Source organism: Megalobrama amblycephala, linkage group LG4 (assembly GCF_018812025.1).
Source record: "Megalobrama amblycephala isolate DHTTF-2021 linkage group LG4, ASM1881202v1, whole genome shotgun sequence".
NCBI classification, from domain to species: Eukaryota; Metazoa; Chordata; class Actinopteri; order Cypriniformes; family Xenocyprididae; genus Megalobrama; species Megalobrama amblycephala.
The window spans coordinates 36,073,243-36,092,243 of record NC_063047.1 but is presented as its reverse complement, the minus strand read 5'-3'; the positions used below and the strand labels follow the sequence as shown (position 1 = coordinate 36,092,243).

General features: G+C 36.4%; 1 protein-coding gene across 7 annotated transcripts in view; it reads left to right on the top strand.

Moving 5' to 3' along the window:
• The window catches only part of slc4a4a (solute carrier family 4 member 4a), a 73,134-nt gene extending 56,313 nt beyond the window's left edge, over window positions 1-16,821 (top strand). For 4 of the 7 annotated variants that reach the window (XM_048189098.1, XM_048189099.1, XM_048189095.1 and 1 more), the window contains 10 exons: window positions 849-1,034; window positions 1,287-1,400; window positions 2,409-2,570; window positions 4,290-4,468; window positions 9,040-9,112; window positions 9,223-9,291; window positions 9,462-9,635; window positions 9,866-10,030; window positions 13,902-13,981; window positions 15,233-16,821. In XM_048189098.1, the coding sequence (XP_048045055.1) occupies window positions 849-1,034; window positions 1,287-1,400; window positions 2,409-2,570; window positions 4,290-4,468; window positions 9,040-9,112; window positions 9,223-9,291; window positions 9,462-9,635; window positions 9,866-10,030; window positions 13,902-13,981; window positions 15,233-15,338 (1,308 nt within the window). In that variant the 3' untranslated portion in view covers window positions 15,339-16,821. Of the gene's footprint in view, window positions 1-848; window positions 1,035-1,286; window positions 1,401-2,408; window positions 2,571-4,289; window positions 4,469-9,039; window positions 9,113-9,222; window positions 9,292-9,461; window positions 9,636-9,865; window positions 10,031-13,176; window positions 13,271-13,901; window positions 13,982-15,232 lie in introns of all 7 variants that reach the window. The other 3 variants (XM_048189101.1, XM_048189102.1, XM_048189097.1) reach the window with 1 other exon arrangement.
• The last annotated feature ends 2,180 nt before the right edge of the window (window positions 16,822-19,001 follow it).

Sequence of the window (19,001 nt, the reverse complement as noted above, 5' to 3'; positions counted from 1 at the left end):
TGCTCATAACATACATGTCTCTCAGCTTTAAATGAACGTCCTGGGTTCAAGTTAAGGTCTGTTGACTGCATTTGTGGCATAATGCTGATTGCCACAGGACAACAATTTTAATCTCATCCCTCAGTTATTAAAATTGTTTAAAAAAAAAAATGGTTACATGAATTAATGCACTTCCGAAGGAAGTCATTGAAATCATTCAGACTTTTGTGAATTGAATCTACAAGATCTGACTTAAAGGTGCTAAAGAGGATCTTTTCGTCAACTGAGAATCCAAAGACTGTTAGTGAGTTTTTGAAATGAGCGCATGCGTAAGAACAACCCCCCTCCTTCACAACTCATTTCGAGGGAACGCCTCCCAAAACTCGTGCACGAGTATTGGAACACGAGTGTTTACCACCGGCATTCGCTGTGTCGTGTTTTTTGGATTCATTATGTCGGACTCACCGCAGGTAACTCATAATCTGCAGTTGTTACTCCTGTCTCCTGACAAAAACATTGCATGCGGCGCCTGTAGAGTGTGGAAAGTTACTGGAGCGCGCAGCCGCGCACGTCTCGCACAAGGAATGTCATGGCAGTGATTGACAAGCCAGAGGGCCAGTCACGTAAACGATTGGCTGATGTTTTTAAGGCCCTACCTCGTGCACAGATGATGTATATTAATTTTATTCCTTTCAGTGCACCTAATAAATAGTCTTTTATCAGTTAGTAAAGACAGTTTCAAGTAATATTGCAAAAATGTATAAAACAAAACATCCTCTTTAGCACTTTTAAAAGGATGAATCATTGTTTTAAAAGTTGACGTCTGTAGATTTGATGTTCTGTTCATGTATTTTGTGTCATTTGTGTAGCGCTTGAATGCCAGCTGGTCCTCCCTGTCAAAGAAGGAATGCCTGAAATATGGAGGGGAGCTAGTGGGCAAATCCTGCGACTTTGTGCCAGACATCACCCTCATGTCCTTCATCCTTTTCTTTGGCACCTACACCTGCTCCATGTGTCTGAAAAAATTTAAGACCAGCCCATTCTTTCCTACTACTGTAAGTAGCCACACTGTCAATCTGTAGCGTGTTTGTAATGGTTTTTGTTCTAATCATACTGCATGTATAGAGGCAATCAATATTTAGCCAAACCCTCCCTTTAATCCATATATACTATAGGCAGGTAGACAACAATTGTTTTGTCAATCCAGTTTCTGATCCTAATCAATACTGCAGTTGTTGAGCCAAGAGACTATTGATGTCATGCACACTACTTACTTCCTAAAAAAAATGTTTTCTTTTTCGTCTTAGGTGAGGAAGCTCATAAGTGACTTCGCCATTATCCTGGCCATTTTGATCTTCTGTGGTGTCGACGCTCTGGTTGGGGTAGATACGCCAAAGCTCATAGTGCCAAGTGAATTTAAGGTGAACTTTCTGTTCATATTGTCTGTCTGTTACTGTATAGTGATGTTCCGTCTGAGGTGTACTTCTAAAATTGCTACAGCATAGACCTACTGTACTGTTCAAATGTTTTTTTAAGAAGTTTCTTAAATATAATATTATTAAAATTATAAATTTTATACTTAAAATTACAGCTTTCTATTTGAATTTCCTTTTATTTATTGCTGTGATGTCAAAGCTGAATTTTCAGCATCATTACTCCAGTCTATAGTGTCACATGATCTTTCAGAAATCATTCTAATATGCTGATTTGGTGCTCAAGAAAAAAAAAATTGTTTTGCTTGTTGCTTCTGTGGAAACTGTGATACATTTTTTCAGGATTCTTTTTGTAGAAAAAGAACAGCCTTTATTTGAAATTCAAATGTTTTGTAGCATTATAAATGTTTTTATACATTATAAATGTCTTTAATGCATCCTGGTTGAAAAAAAGTATTTTAAGCAAGTTTAATTTCTTTCAAAGCATTTCAACATGAGTCAGTGCACATCAAATTATTTTCAGTATGGACCTGAAAATATTGTATCGTAATACACAGCTCTGATTAATTCACATGACAAGAACTGCATCCTAGAAAGTCAAATGGAATTATGAACTGCTTCAAGCAGCATTTGCAATATATTTATCTAAAATAAGCTTTAGCCACTGTATAAATAGAATAGTGTGAATAAATAGCCTAATCAAGTGATGAATTGTTCTGCATTAGATGTTATTTGTTTTTATAACATATCTTTGGGACAGTGGGGTGTTTCTTCTCAGGTGGCCTGAGGGTCTGCTTAATAGCAATAGATTTTGCTCAGGAAGAACAAATATCAGAGAGAACATTGGCTGGCACATTACTTCTTATGTATAGACTCACAGCATGAGTCAATGCCAATCCACTCAGGACATTACCGTTTGTGTCCTGTAAACATTTGCCAAGTGCTATGACTGCAAACTTCTGTGATCCTAAAACTGCACTCCTCTTCTGTCCTCAGCCAACAAGCCCAAACCGTGGCTGGTTTGTGCCACCGTTCGGAGGAAACCCCTGGTGGGTGTACCTGGCAGCAGCTCTGCCTGCCCTGCTGGTCACCATCCTGCTCTTCATGGATCAGCAGATCACCGCTGTCATTGTCAATCGCAAGGAGCACAAGCTTAAGGTAGGCCTGCCGTGAGTCTGCTGTGTGACTCTCTCCCAAGCCAGATGGTTTATCACGCTCACTTTGAGCCACCCAGGACCACAGGAAACATTCACAGTGCCGGGGGCGACTATATTAAGATATTTATAGAAAGTCCCTTACAAAAAGAGAATTTTAATCTTTTGTCTTGAGGATGTGAATCAGCACTTGGAGTCAAAAATAGAATTATTCAAACAGATGGTCTGAGACACTGATACAAGCTAAAGGGGAAAAAGCTGCCATAAATAATCCAGGAATTAATATTTGTTAAATACTTAATTTGAATTGAAAACTGAAAAAAAAAAAAAGCAGTTTGATCTTGTGATATACTAATTTAAATAGCTTGGCTTTGTTAATAATCAAGACTTATTATATATTATTATGAATTATAGGCCAGGGTTATTATATTTAACTGAAACTAAAACAAAAACCATAAAATGTAGACTTATTTTATTTCAGCTAGTTGCCAAGGGAACATTTTTTTTATTTTCATTTAGTTTAACTTGATGTACTAAAATAACTAAAACTGAAATATATATAATTAAACCCTTATTCAAACCTATTTAAAGCCAAGCGATTTAACCACATGATCACACTTTATGTCCACATTGGAAAAGATTCTGAGTGGTGGAACAAAGAGGAATTGTGAATCAGACAAAAGCATTTATTCTCTTTTGGCCTGTAATGTGAGATTGGCCTCAAAACATTGTGTCCTCTCAATATAATGCCTCACAATGGAAGAACTCCTATTGTCATCTCTGTGAGAATTACACTGCCCTGGTGACATACTGTACTGCACTTTTGTTGATGTAGTGTAGTTTTATTTGTGTTAAAGTACAGCACTCAAGAAACCTAATGGGTTATTTAAAGGGACAGTTCACTCAAAAATGAAAATTCTGTCATTGTTTATTCATTGTTTTTTTTCCCTCTATAAAAAAATTCATAGGTGCCTTAGAATGTATGGACTATTTTAGGCAGAGGCTATTTGGACTATAGATGTAAATAGTGTAAATAGCAAAAAAAAAAAAAAATCTTTGCATGTATAAGTAGAGTTAGATTCTATTTTTACTAAGTGCAAAATCGTGGCAGATACTATTTGCATCTCATCGTATTGTAGTATATAATAAAAAAGTATATAATAACATATTCAGTGTTTATATATTTATAAAATAATAAATGGATGCTGCATATTGGGACCTTACTTGCCTAAAACCCACCCTAATCACCTCTCTCTGAGCTGATATGCGATGGGAATAGGGAGAAGAATAGGTTTGGGAAAAGGTGGATTTGAACTTGGGACCTGCACATCAAAAGCTGAATTTTTATTCTCCATGCCACTGTCCCACTTACTAAATTGTAAATTCAAATTTTCTCTTTCAACCATAAAACAGTGGTGGAGTTGGTGTAAATATCCTTTCCAACCAAAGTCTGGACTTGTACATGGAAATGGAAATTTGTGATGCTTTGTTTGTTTTGGACCTTGACAAACAATGATCAGGACATTGGAAAAATGTAAAAAGAGCTCCTCAGATTATGTTAATTTGGGAAAAAAACAGCGTTTAGAGCTACAAGAGGCTGCTAAAAATCATTACTGGGTGATCTATTCCTGCAAACTGTCACCAACCACTGTTATCAGTTATCAAATGTTTTTGACTCCTCTAATACCATTTTGTGACCATCCTTTATCTTTGTCTTGAGCAGAAAGGTGCAGGCTATCATTTGGACCTGTTCTGGGTTGCTGTGCTGTTAGCGGTGTGCTCTTTCATGGGTCTGCCATGGTATGTAGCTGCTACGGTTATTTCCATCGCCCACATTGACAGCTTGAAGATGGAGACAGAGACATCTGCCCCTGGCGAACAGCCCAAATTTTTGGGTGTCAGGTATGTTGTAAAGCATATAAAAGATAGGATGATTTAGATGATTCCTGTGTATTTGTACAGCGTCATAGCATAAAACTGAAGGATATGACTTTAACAGTAGAGCTTTTGCATCACTCGTTGACTACAGATTTGGGCTCAGTGGGGCGCCTGTTAAAAACTGCATGTTGAACTGAACTTTAGGGGGCTTTATTGATGCAGCTGTAAGCTGAACAAACGTGTACAGGCCGAGTTCTGCTGAAAACACACCACCAGTATTAAGGTCGTATTTTTAACACTTCTCTGGTTTGGTTAACCAATCCAATATGTTTCCCAAACTATTTGAGATAATAATGATAATTACTATTTCCATTAGAAGTAATCATTCATAATTGGGGTCTAATGGTTAAGGATATGAGCTGGTAACTGCAAGGTCGCACATTTAAACTCATAAACGATCGCCTTTATGCCCTTGACCAAGGAACTGAAAAACTTCAAGCTGCTCCAGGGGGACTGTTACTATAATAAGTGTACTGCAAGTGACTGTTGATTAAAAGCATCTGCCAGTTGAATTCTTTGTATAATTAAAACAATGATACACTACATGTTTGTTTGTCTGAGAAGATAGTATGCTTTAATTGCTGTATACACCTGTTAGTAATGGGTGCAGCTGAAATAGACAAACCTGCTAATTATAAGGGGGTGTCCACATACACTACTGTTCAAAAGTCTGGGGTCAGTAAGACTTTTATTCAGCAAGAATGCATCAGATTGATCAAATATCACATATCAAGGACATTTAAAAAAAATGTTTCAAACAAATGTTATTTTCAACTTTCTATTCATCAAAGAACTCTATGAAAATGTATCAGTTTGTAAAAAAAAAAAAAAAAAAGTGCAAGGGTTAATAAAAGAATAAATGTTTCTTAAGCAGTGAATCAGCATATTAGAATGATTTCTGAAGGATCATGTGACACCGAAGAAGTAATGATGCTGAAAATTCAGCTTTGTTATCACAAGAATAAATTACCTTTCGAAATAAAATAAAATACAAAACCGTTATTTTTAATTGTAATAATATTTTACAATATTACAGATTTTACTGTATTTTTTTATTTAAAAACATTAAAGTCGGCATGAAATCAAAATTGACCCTATTTACTTTGTTAGTGCATATTACTAGTCTTGTGGTGAACAATTAATCCGTGCAAGTTAATACACAGAAAAAAATAGTTTGTCGCGGTAATCTTTAATCAAAATCCGAAAAGTTGCTTCCAGTTTGGAATGGCGTTCCTTCCCTGATGACGTCAGTTTGACGGCGTGAGTTGAAAACGCTTAAAACACTCCTCTCCGACCGTTAGTCAGCTATGAGGCAGAGATGGAGAGGAGCGCAAAAGTAAAACCCTGCCCTCTAGGGGTGTAACGATATATCGCAGTACGATATTTCGTGATGCAAAAATGTTACGATATGTATGGTAGAGTGATGGCGATACTTTTACGATATGACGCAGTCTAATCTTATTGGTTGAGCTGCCGACGTGACCTACTCTGCAACAGTGGCAGTGAGAGAAGCCAGGTTGTCACCGCATATTAAGGGTGTGTCTCAATCAGCTCTCTAGTTCAGTAAGTGTTTCGCACACACATCGAATCATGCAAGCAGGTTTAAACGTTTCTCGCGTCAGTCTCTTGCTTGGTCGCGTGAGAAAAGTCGTGGCCTTCTTTCACCGCAGTGCCACAGCAACGGTTTTGCTCACAGAAAAGCAAAAGATGCTTTCAATGCTTTGCTTTAAGAAGTTCTGTCAGGGGCCGTTCACATATTGCGTCTTTTGCACCTCTTGCACGGTAGGCGCGCTCATAATGTGAGCAACGCAGTCGCGACGCGCATACAGCGCGTTTTCCAGGCGCATCGAGATGAAAAATTCTCAACTTTTCAGAATGCCACAAGCGCACCGCAGGCCATGTGACAAGAACCAACCGATCAGCTATGGCCTTTCCGTAACAAAACATCGAAATCTCAGCCGAACAGCTGATCATAGCTGTACAGGGTGGTTTTTATATCTTATCTCCATAAATATATCTAGTAGTAAAGCTAATGCAAGGGCTAGAAATCAATTTATCCTTTGCTGAAATGTCCTACTCCTCTTGGCGAGCGCAGTCAAAGTCCCTTTAAGACAAGTCATTTCACTCGGCGGCCATCTTTGAAACGCCTCTCGGGCATCCTGGGCATCATGCCCTATCTCTTTGAATGGGGAAACATCAAATTCTCCAAAACTGTTCGCCAACCTTATGATTACATTCCATATTTGAAATCACCAATTAAATCTGACAACAGCTGTCTTATAAATGTTTTATCCAAACACTCGAATCATGACAAAAAAATGTATTTTTTAGGCTGGATCAAGCTAATGCGCATGCGCAGACCTAAATGCGCGTCTCTTCTGCCATGTTTCAGAGGCAGACTGTTTCTATAGAAACCGGTGCTTCTAACGGCTGCTGCAGTGACGCGATGACTTTACCAGTCGGTGATTGGCTCTTATTTAGAAGGCGGGACTTATTCCGCCATATTGCACGTTACACTTTCTCCCATTCAAAACAATACGAGTGACACACGTCTTGTGTTAATCTATAGTCTTTGGCGCAGTTCATGGTTGCATAGCAACGACAAACACCACGGGAGCGGAAGCACTTTGGAAAGAAGGAGAACCGGTACCTTTCACGCGTTTTTAGATGCGATATGTGAACGGTCCCTTAGGATTGTTAATTCTAAGTTCGGTAATTTTACCATGTTTTTTTTTCAGTGACAGACAGACCTATTCAGCTGTTAATTTGAATACAGAAGGTTTTTTAAATAAATCTTATTTGAATTTGTTTCATTTTGTTCAAAATATCGTGATACGTATTGTATCGTGAACTCCGTATTGTGACCTGAGCGTATCGTTCCACCCCTACTGCCCTCTATTCAATATTCCATTTCATTTGGAAATACGTCACAACACTGAAGAAAAGCCATTTGCAACTTCCGGTTCAAGGGGACTTACACCTTACACTTAAATCTTAAATCTTACAAACCTTTTGAACAGTGTTGTACTTTTGGCTGTGTCATCAGCTGAAATATATATATATATATATATATATATATATATATATATATATATATATATATATATATATATATATATATATATATATATATATATATATATATATATATAAATAATATGTGTGTGTGTTTTTATATATATATATAATATGTGTGTGTGTGTGTGTGTGTTTTTATATATATATATATATATATATATATATATATATATATATATATATATATATATATATATATATATATATATATATAAAAATATAAAAATATAAAAACACACACACACACACACACACACACACACACACACACACACACACATATTATATATATATATATATATAATATGTGTGTGTGTGTGTGTTTTTATACACAGTGGTGGTCAAAATTTTGGCACCCTTGGTAAATACAGTATGATCAAAGATGACTATAAAAATAAATCTGCATTGTTTATCCTTTTGATCTTTAATTCGTAAAATTAGCAAAAATATAACCTTTCATTAAAGGAAAATAATTGAAAGTGGAGGGAAAATCACATTATGAAATAAATGTTTTTCTCCAAAACACAATTATTTGCACCTCTTTTGGCACCTCTAGAATTTTTTATGAGTAAAATATCTGTGAGTGGAGTGAACTGAAGAGAAGAAGCACCAACATGGAGCTGGAATCTGAAGTATCTGTAGAGATTCTGCATGAAGGAATGGTCTCTGATCTCTTGTCAGATGTTCTCCAAACCATTCAGGCATTATACGTAGATGCAAACTCCTCACCTTTAGGTGAGAACTCACCTTTTTGAGATCAAAATAGCTCACCTGTGGGGATTTGAATAGATCCAATGAGAAAGTGTTTTATGGGGGGTAGGGGGGTCTTACAAGTATATCCTGCATAGCATTTCATTATTTATTACATGAGATTTTAACCAAATGTTGATTTTTTTTTTTTTTTTTTTTTTTTTTTTTTGTCAAATGTTGCAACATGTTAATTTTTTGCAAGAAAAAATGCAGTTTTGAACATTTAAGGGACTACAAATGAGCATGTAAAGCCAATATCTTTAAAAAGAAATTACGTGCGCAGCATGCCCCCGCCCCACGCAATGTTCGCACCTCTTTTTCCTCCTTACCTGTTTACATCCCTGATTATAGAAGACTCAGAAGAGCTGTTATATTGACAAAAGGAGGTTGCAAAAAGTATTGAATAAAAGGGTGCCAATAATTGTGGCCAACGTGTTTTGGAGAAAAACATTTATTTCATAATGTGAGTTTCCCCCCACTTTCAATTCTTTTCCTTCAACGAAAGGTTAGATTTTTTTGCTTATTTTATGAATTAAAGATCAAAAGGATAAACAATGCAGATTTATTTTTATAGTCATCTTTGATCATATTTACCAAGGGTGCCAATAATTCTGACCACCACTGTGTGTGTATATATATATGTGTGTGTGTGTGTGTGTTTGCTGTAATATTTATTTACTTGTTTGCTTTAATTCTCTCCTCTTCAGGGAACAGAGAGTCACTGGTGTCTTTGTCTTCCTTCTCACCGGTCTGTCTGTGTTCATGTCTCCTATCCTCAAGGTAACAATACAATGCAGTAGTGCCAAATGCACTGCTGCGTGCATGTGATGTTCTTTTTCTTTTCTCAAACCCAGAATGGCTTTGAATGATTGAATCATTATTTCCCATAGTTCATACCCATGCCAGTGCTGTATGGAGTCTTCCTCTACATGGGTGTTGCTTCACTCAACGGAGTGCAGGTGAGTTTATTCAAAATTGAATTGAGAAAGCCTTAAACCCATACACACTATCATATGAGGTATTTCCAAAAGCATTAAATCATTTTAACAATCACTATTTGAAATCGGTTGACAGTTAGTTGACAGAAAACTGCCTTTTTTTTTGAAGAGTATTGCTCTTTTGTTCTCAGTTTATGGACCGGCTCAAGCTGCTCCTCATGCCTGCTAAACACCAGCCAGACCTGATCTACCTGCGGCATGTCCCATTGAGGAAGGTCCATCTCTTCACCTTTGTCCAGATACTCTGCCTGGCACTCCTCTGGATCCTCAAGTCCACTGTGGCGGCCATCATCTTTCCCGTCATGGTTAGTCACCTCTTTCACCTATTTGTGATTTAACAAACATTAATGCTAGAAGCAGGCTGCAAAATTAAGCTTCATGACTTCAAAGAGTGGATAAAAATCACCTGTCAATTATTTCAGCCCACTAGAAATAGACACTCAAGTGCAATATTTGTGTAAAACACTTCTGTTTTATCATCTGTAGTATATGTGCTAACTGAAAAGACACCATTTACTGTATTCTCATTGGTCAGATCTTGGCTCTGGTTGCTGTGAGGAAGGCGTTGGACTATGTCTTCTCCCAGCATGACCTCAGCTTCCTGGATGATGTCATACCCGAGAAGGACAAGAAAAAGAAGGAAGATGAGAAGAAAAAGAAAAAGAAGAAACAAGGGAGCATAGACAGTGACATGGAAGATGTGAGTGTCCTGAAAAATGCCACCAGCTTTCGTTTTTATATTACTATTATGAACACTTTAGACTTTGAGAAATACGTTTAGCCTACTGAGTGGCCTTTTAATTGATTACTTTTTTACCGGTGTATGATACGCGTTATGTTTTAACAGTTATAGGGATAGTTCACCCAAAAATGAAAATTCTGTCATTAATAACTCACCCTCATGTCGTTCCACACCTGTAAGACCTTCATTCATTTTCGGAACACAAATTAAGATATTTTTGATGAAATCTGATGGCTCAGCGAGGCCTGCATTGACAGCAAGATAATTAACACTTTCAGATGCCAAGAAAGCAACTAAATACATATTTAAAACAGTTCATGTGACTACAGTGGTTCAATCTTTAATGTTTTGAAGTGACGAGAATATATTTTGTGCGCCAAAAAAAACTAAATAACAGTATTTAGTGATGGGCGATTTCAAAACATTGCTTCATGAAGCTTAGAAGCTTTATGAATATTATGTTTTGAATTAGTGGTTCGGAGCGTGTATCAAACTGCCAAAGTCACGCCCCCCAGTGGTAAACCATTGAAATTCCGAAACTCTTATGACGTGACAAAGCCTTGTTTTCTGAAATCACGTGACTTTGTCAGTTTGAGACACGCTCCGAACCACTGATTCAAAACAAAAGATTTGTAAAGCTTCGAAGCTTCATGAAGCAGTGTTTTGAAATCGCCCATCACTAGATATTGTTGAATAAAGTCTTTATTTTGTTTTTGGCACACAAAAAGTATTCTCGTCACTTTATAATATTAAAGGATTACTCCACTTTTAAATAAACTTTTGCTGATAATTTACTCACCCCATGTCATCCAAGATGTCCATGTCTTTCTTTCTTCAGTCGAAAAGAAATGAAGGTTTTTGATGTAAACATTCTAGGATTTTTCTCCATATCATTCATTTCAATGGGCACCAAACGGTTGAAGGTCCAAATGGCAGCTTCAGTGCAGCTTCAAAGGGCTTTAAACGACACCAGACGATACCAAACGATGAATAAGGGTCTTATCTAGCGAAACGATTGGTCATTAAAAAAAAAAAAAAAAAGTTTACGTTTTATAAGCACAAATGCTCGCCTTGCTCTGTTCTCCGATGCGCGTTCGCGACGTCACGTAATACGAAATTACGTTGAAAAGGTCACGGTTGACTTAGGCGGAAGTATCGAGTCAGCGTTTACATTACAAGGAGGATCGTATACACATATTCAAATGTCTTTGTGTCAGTTTATTGTTTAACCCTTTGAGTGGTACGTTCCAACCTATGGGATGTTTATTTCAGTGCCCCTGGGCGTACGGTTCCACATATGGGATTTAGAATGTTCAGCGACGTCACATAACTGCTAGATTCAAACTGTGCTTTCGCGCTCTGGCTGCGAGACGGACGCGCGCTCTCTTGTCATCACAGCTATGCAGTGTTTTCAGCCACATAATGTTTCTTTTAAGGTTTCAGACATTTAAATACGCATAAGCACCATTAAACAATACATTTGGAGTTTATAAAATACACACTGATGTCAGACGTCAGTGGAAGCATCAATAAACAGTGAATTCAAATATAATTTGCTGACATTTATTCATATCAGACACACATAATAAGTAACTATAAAGTTTACTCTCTTATTCTTCCAGTTCACCAGCCACTTACTTGCATATATTTCAGGAGAAATTGATGTATTCACCTGCTGTAAATCAGACTGACAGAACTCTGTGAACTGCAGTGCAAACTAAGATGGCGGCGCCCGTCTCGCATTATAGATCAAGATAAAGATAATTTATAAAGGTTTTTAAACGACAAAACACACTCACTCACACATATTTGAGAATCGGAATATCATATAGTTGAAAACATGTAAGCAAGTTTGCGAATATTTTAAATAAAAAAGGAAAAACAAAATAATAGTGATCCATCTCTCATACAGTGTTATTGTGGCTACGTTCAGCGCTCGTGACACGCACGCGTCACCATGGAAACAATAAGGGCAAACGTTCTAAAATAAGGGTCGCCTTAAAAAAAACTCACTCTGGCGGTCAGTTAGAATATTTTAAACTCACGCTTGAAAGGTGTGCGTATCCTGGGTGTTTTAATATTAGAAAGCCTAAAAGAAATTTTTTGTCAGGACAGAAATTTGTGACTTTTCATAGATTTCCTATACACAATCCTGAGCGAATGAAACTGTGGTTGCTACGCCTACGTCAACCGTGACCTTTTCAACGTAATTGCGTATTACGTGACGTCACGAACGCGCATCGGAGAAAAGAGCAAAGCCAGCATTTGTGCTTATAAAACGTAAACTTTTTTTAAAAAAAAAATTTAAATGACCGATCGTTTTGCTAGATAAGACCCTTATTCATCGTTTGGTATCGTCTGGTGTCGTTTAAAGCCCTTTGAAGCTGCACTGAAGCTGCCATTTGGACCTTCAACCGTTTGGTGCCCATTGAAATGAATGATATGGAGAAAAATCCTAGAACATTTACATCAAAAACCTTCATTTCTTTTCGACTGAAGAAAGAAAGACATGGACATCTTGGATGACATAGGGGTGAGTAAATTATCAGCAAAAGTTTATTTAAAAGTGAACTAATCCTTTAAGGTTGAACCACTGTAGTCACATGAACTGTTTTAAAGATGCCTTTAGTAGCTTTCTGGGCATCTGAAAGCGTTAATTATCTTGCTTTCAATGGAGGTCTTACAGAGCTATCGGATTTTATCAAATATATCTTAATTTGTGTTCCGAAGATGAATGAAGGTGTTACGGGTGTGGAACGACATGAGGGTGAATAATTAATGACAGAATTTTCATTTTTGGGTGAACTAAACCCTTTAAATGATTGATCGATGTTTATTTATTCATTTTTCTTTTTTTTTTTTTAAATAGCTCCAATAACAAAGCAGAAAGACTGTAAAATTAAAAACCACTAAGTCTGAATCTCAGTGACGCTCCAAATTTGTATGATTGTCAGAAAGCTATCAATTTTCTTTGTATGGTTATTTTGTTTAGTTCAGTTTAATACTATGAAGATGTGGGCGGTCATGAAAGAGGAGGTGTGAACTACTCTGGTACATGTAGGTTCAGCTCCTAAAGCTTTTTTTGACCGTTTCTTCCTGTGCAGTCTGACTATCCTTACAATGAGAATGTCCCCAGCATTAAAATCCCAATGGACATGATGGAGCAGGAGCCTTTTTTAGGAGATAAGGCCTCTGACAGTGAGTAGACCAGACCTAGGGCCTCGACTCAACTTGTACCTCTTTAATGATTCAGCACAAGCATTTTGCTTTCTCTTCCATTTGCATGCGGTGCACGCTACCACTTGCTCCTCTGTCACATAATACCTGTGGAGTCTATGGCAAATGACAGCTTCATTACCTCTTCTTTCCTGTCGTAATCATTTTGCTTTATTTGTTGCATTTGCTCTCAAATCCTCTTTTTTTTGCCAATCTTGTTAATCGAGATTGAAGATACAGAAAATATCACTCCTTTAACATTCACTGATTCAGTCATTGATTTACATCAGTGAAACTCAAGATAATTAAATTAGTCTGTGTACTAAAACTTTTAACATCTTAATTTATAGTTGTAGTAAAATTAATAATTATCTAACAAAAATGATAATCAAAAATAATCTCATGAAATCACAGCATTCACTTGATATAAAATCCTTTAACGCCTTCAGTGATTCTGGCCTTTTTTTTTTTTTGCATGTTTCCACTGTGAAAACTGTGCTGGTGCCATTCATCCTGAATGGTGTGAATGCATGATGGAGGTGTACAGTGCTTGTGTTCAGCAGAACTTGAAGTCATGCATGTGCTAATAATGGACCATGTGTCCCTCTTGCAGGAGAAAAGTCCCCTTCATTCCTTGACAGATATTCATCGTGCTGAAAAGCGGCGCTACTTTCAGACCAGCCCAATGTCAAGGTATGCATCTGTTGCACATTAGTTATACATATATTTATAGTATGGATGGATAACAACAGGGGATATGAGAAGTTGTGAAGAATGTGCCCTTAAGAACATCTAATTCAAATTATTAGATCCATGTTCAGCTTTTGCATACTTAAAGGATTAGTCCACTTTTAAATAAACTTTTCCTGATAATTTACTCACCCCCATGTCATCCAAGATGTCCATGTCTTTCTTTCTTCAGTCGAAAAGAAATTAAAGTTTTTGATGAAAACATTCCAGGATTTTTCTCCATATAGTGGACTTCAATGGGCACCAAACAGTTGAAGGTCAAAATTAGTTTCACTGCAGCTTCAAATTGTTCAACACGATCCCAGATGAGAAATAAAGGTCTTATCTAGTGAAACCACTGCTTATTTTCTGAAAAAAAAATTGAAAATTATATACGTTTTAACCAGAAATGCTCATCTGGAACTGGCTCTCTTCTTCTTCTCCTCTATTAGAATTCCAGCAGTGTAGACGCTGCTAAGCGTATTACTGCCCTCCACAGGTCAAAGTTTGAACTCATTTTTATATGCAATATGCTAGTTCAATAGTATATAACAATTAGTTCAAACTTTGACCTGTGGAGGGCAGTAATACACTTAGCAGTGTCTACACTGCTGGAATTCTAATAGAGGAGAAAAAGAAGAGAGCTAGTTCAAGATGAGCATTTCTGGTTAAAACTTATTTAATTTTCAGTTTTTTTTTTCAATTTTTCAGAAAATGAGCGATGGTTTCACTAGATAAGACCCTTATTTCTCATCTGGGATTGTGTAGAACAATTTGAAGCTGCAGTGAAACTAATTTTGACCTTCAACTGTTTGGTGCCCATTGAAGTCCACTATATGGAGAAAAATCCTGGAATGTTTTCATCAAAAACTTTAATTTCTTTTCGACTGAAGAAAGAAAGACATGGACATCTTGGATGACATGGGGGTGAGTAAATTATCAGGAAAAGTTTATTTAAAAGTGGACTAATCCTTTAATACAAAAAACAAGGTTTGCATTACTATTCAATAAGGATGCTGACAATGAATGCCACTTTATTTCTGGCAACATCATAATTTGTCAAGGCTTCATCATGCTTACATGATATCACCTCTATTAGTTGTTCAGTAATGCATTAGGTGTTTGAACCACAAGTTAAATTGTTTCAAAGAAATTACTGGGCAATAATTTGAATACCTAGAGGAAGTTGACTGATTACTCATGTGTATTTTTCAGTTCAGAGAGACTGCCATTAAATGTGCCTCAGATTAAAATAGACATGGACCCAGATGACAGCAGTGGCTTCTACTGGAGGAGTCGAGGGTCTGAGACGTCCATATAACTCCTCCAGCCAATCTGCAGCATAGATTTTATTAAGCTTATCCAATTTGCAGAAAGCCATTTGCCAAGGGATATTTTGTAAAGACTGTTCCCCATCACGGATCCTTTCTGTGAACGGCTTGAAGAACACTGGTCTTCCACTCACTTAATCATTATGGTTTGCAAGTTGTAATCCCTAAACTACTATGCAATTCAGTTCATTGTTTCATGTGCTGAGCTGTAGAGAAATGCTGTAGCTGTTTTTCCACAATTCCAGAACTACATCCTCCATTTTTCAGTACAATATGAATCTTTCTACCGGATTCACTTAACATGCCACTATTTTCCTTTTCCTTTATTTTTTGCTGCTCTACCTCTGTTTCGCATGGTAGGCGTTATGTAAAAAGAAAACAACTTTTTCCATTTTTTTTTTTTTTTTTATTGCACAGCATGAGATTTTAATGTTGATCTTTTTTTAGTGTATATCTTGAGCAAACTATTCAGCAAATGACTTCTGTTATGATGAGAGAGAACAACTGTGACATAATATATTGTAATATTTAACTGTTGATTAACTTTTTAATGATGATTTAATGTAATTGATTGGCATTGAACCTGCTGTTTTTCATAGTTTCATTTAATATAATGTGGTTTTACATTTAATTTGTTTCATTTAACAAACAATATTTATGCCTAATTATGCAAACATGTTCTAATAAGCTTGATTAATTCATTTTGCATTTCAAGTCTTGTTAGGCTTTTGCTTCCTTTCCTGGTTATGGAAACCATAAAAAGTCTACATTTGTAAACCTACATGTACTCCATATTGTCCTGCAAATTATTTACCTAAGTGGCTTAAACCTGAATTGCAATAATACATGAAATTCCTTTAGGTTTAAGATTTTTTTTATTATTATTATTTTTTGTGCACTATTTACATGTCTAGCCATTGAATGTCTTATTGTCGTTTGTTAAAATAAGTCATAAAATGTCAACAAAGTGGTACATACATTTGAATGAAGATTTTCAGAGAACATTTGTGCTGTGGACAGGGAAATATGTCATACAGTGCACGTCTGAAACATGTTTTCCTTGAGACTTGATTCTTCCAGGACCCAAAATCCTATGTTGATTCCTGCTAATTTGTCATTATTCTCCCATCTTTCCATAATTTTTCCTTTTTCTTTAAAAAAAAACAAGCAAACAAAAAATCAATTGATCATACAGATAGTAAACTGTATTTTCAAAATCAGCTTCTTTTAACCTTGTAAGTATAAGATTTTTAACTTATATTTTTGGGGGTACATAAAACATGAAATTATTGTGAAAGCATGTCTGGAGAAATTCTTGAACGTTTAAACAATGCTAAATATTAATTGTAGCGTGTATAACTGATACATTTTTAATCAAGTTTTGTGACTTTTTAGAACAAAACAGCTGAAATTATTTTAGAATTTATATTTTTCAAAGGAAATGAATATTAAAAATGAACAGAATTTATTAAATGGTCTCCTCAATTCTTTTTTTGTGCATTTTTTTTACTTTAGTTTTTCCCATCAGTATCATTTAATCTGCTACATAGTGTACATAAAAATATCAAAACCATATATTTAGATTGTACTTGTTACTTGATACTCACTTGCCTCTATTTCTACACTAGACTATCAAACCATTTGGAATCAAACTTGCTGCTCTGTCACTATCCAATAAAAGGACATTTTTATTGTTTTATTGTATATCTATATTTGTAATAAATTTGGGGACCAAAAATGGCCTTGTTTCACAGAGAGGTAAGGCAGGATTAAGTAGATTTGATAAAAGTTCCTTAAAAAAGAGAGGGGAAAAAAATTACTGGTGTGCATCATGAGACAAAACAATGGCACTGACACTGACTATGACACTGATATGTCAATGCAAGTTGCTTTCACTTAAAACTGCTCAAACATGCATTTAATTCTGGGACCAAGCTTAAGCCTTGTCTTTGAAACCGGAGGAATGTGGGTTTATAGCTCTGCTTAATTTTTTATGACATTTACAAAGTGACTTATGACAGTTTATCCTAAGGTTAAACATTTCATATGGTCAGGCATAGGCTGGCCAAAAAGTGAGGGTCACAGGATTTGCACTATAACAGTTAGAACAATCTTTAAACAGCCTGATTATTACTTAGCTTTGCTGTTAACATTGAATATGTCACAATGTTACCATCTAGTGTTCACAATTAACATTGCACAGAGTAGTGGGAGGTCCCATGGCATACATTTCAGCATCTAATTTAGTGAATGTTGAATTTTATAAAAGTGCTCTCTTTTTGGCATATTTTATACAAGCTACAATTTGCTAGCCAAAACTAAATTTGAGAAAGAGGATGGAAGATGTTGGTGAGAAGAGAGAAAAGAAAATTAAGAGTATAAGAATAATAATGCCATTTTAGACTGTGTAGTCACAAAAAAAATATTTCCTTAATGCTCATTTCAACTAATGTCACTTTCCAAGCCTTTCAAAATCATCAGCATTATTAGTGCATATTCTGCATAATGTGACATTAAACCTTCCTACGTCAGCAAGACTGTCAGGCTACTCATGACAATGGTATGCAGGATAATTAGATGTTTGGCAGTTACTTTTCAATTTAGTATAGGAGAAAAGGTCATGTATGTAACTTGGTTCCCTGAGAAGGGGAACGAGATGCTGCGTCATGGTGTTGACACTATGGGAAGATGTGCGAACTGCTGTCTAAAGCATGTGTGAATACATGCCAATTTTGATTGGCTACGGCAGACAGATGATGTCACTGTTGTGCCGACAAGCAGCTGAAGAACATGTCATCAGTTCCACATTTTGTCTGAAGGAAGACAAGCAGACATGCCTGAAGTATGGCAACAAGACAGCGTCTCGTTCCCCTTCTCAGGGAGCCGGGTTACATACTTTACCTAAGAAGTGGAACTTCAACGCTGCATCATGGTGTTGAATGTTAATTCACTGCAACATACTGAACAAATGCCTACTTACTGTGCTGGGAAATTAAGTGTGCAATTAAAGTACTGCTAATCTGACCATACCTATCCCTTGGCCAAAGCTCTAATGGTCAACCTAATCTGAAGGGAACATATTAAGCATCCCGTCCTTTAGAAGGACTCTCAACTGTCTGCTCTACCCACAAGCAATAATATCAAACGTACCTTAAGGAGATCTGGCCACGAATGGCGATGATGTCCATTTATGCATTGTCATTCCCTTACTCCTCACTAACCGTTAGAAACATGTTAAAGGGTTAGTTCACCCAAAAATGAAAATAATATCACTGTTAAACACTGTTAAGACCTTCATTCATCTTCTGAACACAAATTAAGATATTTTTGTTTAAATCTGATGGATCAGTGAGGCCTGCATAGACTTCTTCTCTCAAGATCCATTAAGGTACTAAAAACATATTTAAATCAGTTCATGTGAGTTCAGTGGTTCTACCTTAATATTATAAAGCGCCAAAAAAAACAAAATAACGACTTTTTAACAATATCTAGTGATGGCTGATTTCATAACACTGCTTCTTGAAGCTTCGGAGCTTTACGAATCAAATCAGTGGATCAGAGCACCAAGGTCATGTGATTTCAGCAGTTCGGCGGTTTGATATGCGATCCGAATCACTGATTCGACTCAAGATTCATAAAGCTCTGAAGCAGTG